This window comes from Nicotiana tabacum, chromosome 24 (genome assembly GCF_000715075.1).
Source record: "Nicotiana tabacum cultivar K326 chromosome 24, ASM71507v2, whole genome shotgun sequence".
NCBI classification, from domain to species: domain Eukaryota; kingdom Viridiplantae; phylum Streptophyta; class Magnoliopsida; order Solanales; family Solanaceae; genus Nicotiana; species Nicotiana tabacum.
The window spans coordinates 69,341,406-69,343,635 of record NC_134103.1 but is presented as its reverse complement, the minus strand read 5'-3'; the positions used below and the strand labels follow the sequence as shown (position 1 = coordinate 69,343,635).

Sequence of the window (2,230 nt, the reverse complement as noted above, 5' to 3'; positions counted from 1 at the left end):
ACATGTAAATTTATTCGGTACGGTTCGGTATTTTTCGATTTATTTTCATAAAATAAAAAACCTACCCTAATTATCGGTACGGTTATAAATTTATATAAAAACCTACGGTTTTATTAAAAGAAACCTAAAAATCGATTCGGTACGGTACGGTTCGGTCGATTTAGTCGGTTTTTAAATATCCATTGACACCCCTAATTTCAACTATACTCTCTCGGTCTCTCCATCCCAAATAACATAATTACTCTTTGTAAATGATTATTTTTGGCGTGATTTTCTGAAATAAATTTTGTGTTTTAATTTTTTTTAACCAAGTGGTGTTTTCTTGGAAGTAGTCTAGAAAAATGTAAAATTTATTTTAAAAGACGAATTAAAATTATGTTCACATATAAGATAAGAAATAAATCAATTATGCTCTTGCATATAAAAATAATTGAGTTATCTTGTTGGAACAAAAGGCCTTACGTAATACTAATTAAGAAAAAAACCAAACGGAAAAGTTATAAACTTAATTAATTCGTTGTGGACCTCTGTATTGTCCTTTATTGTATACTCTTACAATATGCTTGTTCAGGTTATAATACAAGCAATTAAAATTAGTCTTCAACAATTGTAGACCTATAAATATAGTAAGCAAATCCGGAGAGGGCAGAAACTACAAGCATGGTAGCTGCAATACTAATGGCCACTTTTTTGAATTTCCTGAATCTTGAATTCTTTGATGTTTGCTTCGCTACTTGCATTTGCATGGATGTTGTTGCTTTATATTCTTCCTTGAGAGTTGAAGCAGATGTAACTTTCTTTGGCAATGTAATTTTGAGAACACCTTTCTCAAAATTTGCTTTTATCTCATTTGTGTTATGGTCTTTCCATACTGGAATTTCTTTAAAAAACCTTATCCTAGTTTGGTTCACTTGGCGATCTCCTGAGATTTTTAAAACTCCAAAATTGCTAACTTGTACCTTCAAACCTTCTTTATCCTTGAATTCTTGAATGCAAAGAACACAAAGTTTATCAAAAAAGGGAATGCAAGACATGGCATTAATTAAAAGATTTATACAGCATTATATTGCATATATATCATGAATTAATTTTATGCCCCAAGTTTCTCAAATATTTTATTTCTTCTTTTTCTGTTAAATATTTACCTGGGAGATGGACCAAGAGAACATCAAGTCCTTCCTCATGTTGCCACTCGTAAGATGGCTCAAAATGACCTTCTACTGCTCCAGCTTCTGTTTCCATTAAGGCAATATATATATTGAGTATTTCTTCTAAATTTATATCTTAGTTAGTATGCTTCTAACGGCTTCAAGATGATACCCTCCAATTCTCTTGTATATATAGGGCAAAGACGATGGTGCAAGATACGAAGCAAAAAGACGTTGTGTTTGAGTTCTTTCGTGGGAAGGGAATGTATTCCTTTTTTGTTTCTGATGGTTTTCGTTTCGAGTTACTTTGTGGTTTCCCTAGATTCTTACTCAGAACACATGATGAGTTCCAAAGCTATGAGAAATTTGGTTACTGACTTCTATTTATATTGACGTACATTGCACATAATTAAAAGTACGTGTCATATATATTGTACAACAATAGTTAAGTGATAAACCTACATATATGATATTACTTTGATGCATCTACATACTACATTGTGTGGGTTAACGTTTCTAGTTTGTCATTTGTATTAAATCATTTTATTAGCACCTAGGACTCATTTGGTACGAGAGATAAAGAGATAATTAATTCCAGGATTAAATTTGAGATAAGTTTATCCTATATATGTTTGGTTGGGAAACAAGTTATTCCACGATTAATTATCTCAGGTTTAATAGTTATCCTGGATTGTTATCCCACCCTCCCATAGAGATAAAAATAATATTATAATCCCGGGATAACTAATTCCTAGATTAGTTATACCGCGATTTTATCTCAACCAAACGTGAGATAAAACCCATCACAAATTTATTTCTGAGATAAATTATCCATTATCGTACCAAACGAGTGTGTAACCTCAAAATCAGATAACAATTGAATTTGTAAGTGGTTTAAGGATACGTGGACTAACTTGACACAAAACGATAAATTAGATTGCAATTGAAATAAATAATGTAAAATAAATGCAAACCACACGAATTGAACAGTCTTAGCCTTGGAAAGTTAATCATCCTCGAGCCAGGTACGCTTCGATCGGTGTCAAGACACAGAAGAACAAGATGAAGGTACAAGAAGGGGG

The 2,230-nt window shown here is 32.1% G+C and overlaps 1 protein-coding gene across 1 annotated transcript; it reads right to left on the bottom strand.

The window, feature by feature from the left end:
• Nucleotides 1-502: 502 nt before the first annotated feature.
• LOC107771451 (17.6 kDa class I heat shock protein-like) lies at nucleotides 503-1,310 on the bottom strand. The gene is made up of 2 exons (XM_016590815.2): nucleotides 1,146-1,310; nucleotides 503-985 (listed from the first exon to the last, which is right to left on the bottom strand). The coding sequence occupies exons 1-2, from the start codon at nucleotides 1,240-1,242 to the stop codon at nucleotides 594-596; spliced, it is 489 nt and encodes a 162-aa protein (XP_016446301.1). The 5' UTR covers nucleotides 1,243-1,310; the 3' UTR covers nucleotides 503-593.
• Between the last annotated feature and the right edge of the window lie 920 nt (nucleotides 1,311-2,230).

What these genes read in the sequence shown, in the direction of transcription:
- LOC107771451 (XM_016590815.2), bottom strand. Translation starts at nt 1,242, where the DNA reads ATGGAAACAGAAGCTGGAGCAGTAGAAGGTCATTTTGAGCCATCTTAC. An exon ending in TCTCTTGGTCCATCTCCCAG is followed by an intron (nt 986 to 1,145) that starts GTAAATATTTAA and finishes TTTGCATTCAAG; the next exon opens with AATTCAAGGATAAAGAAGGT.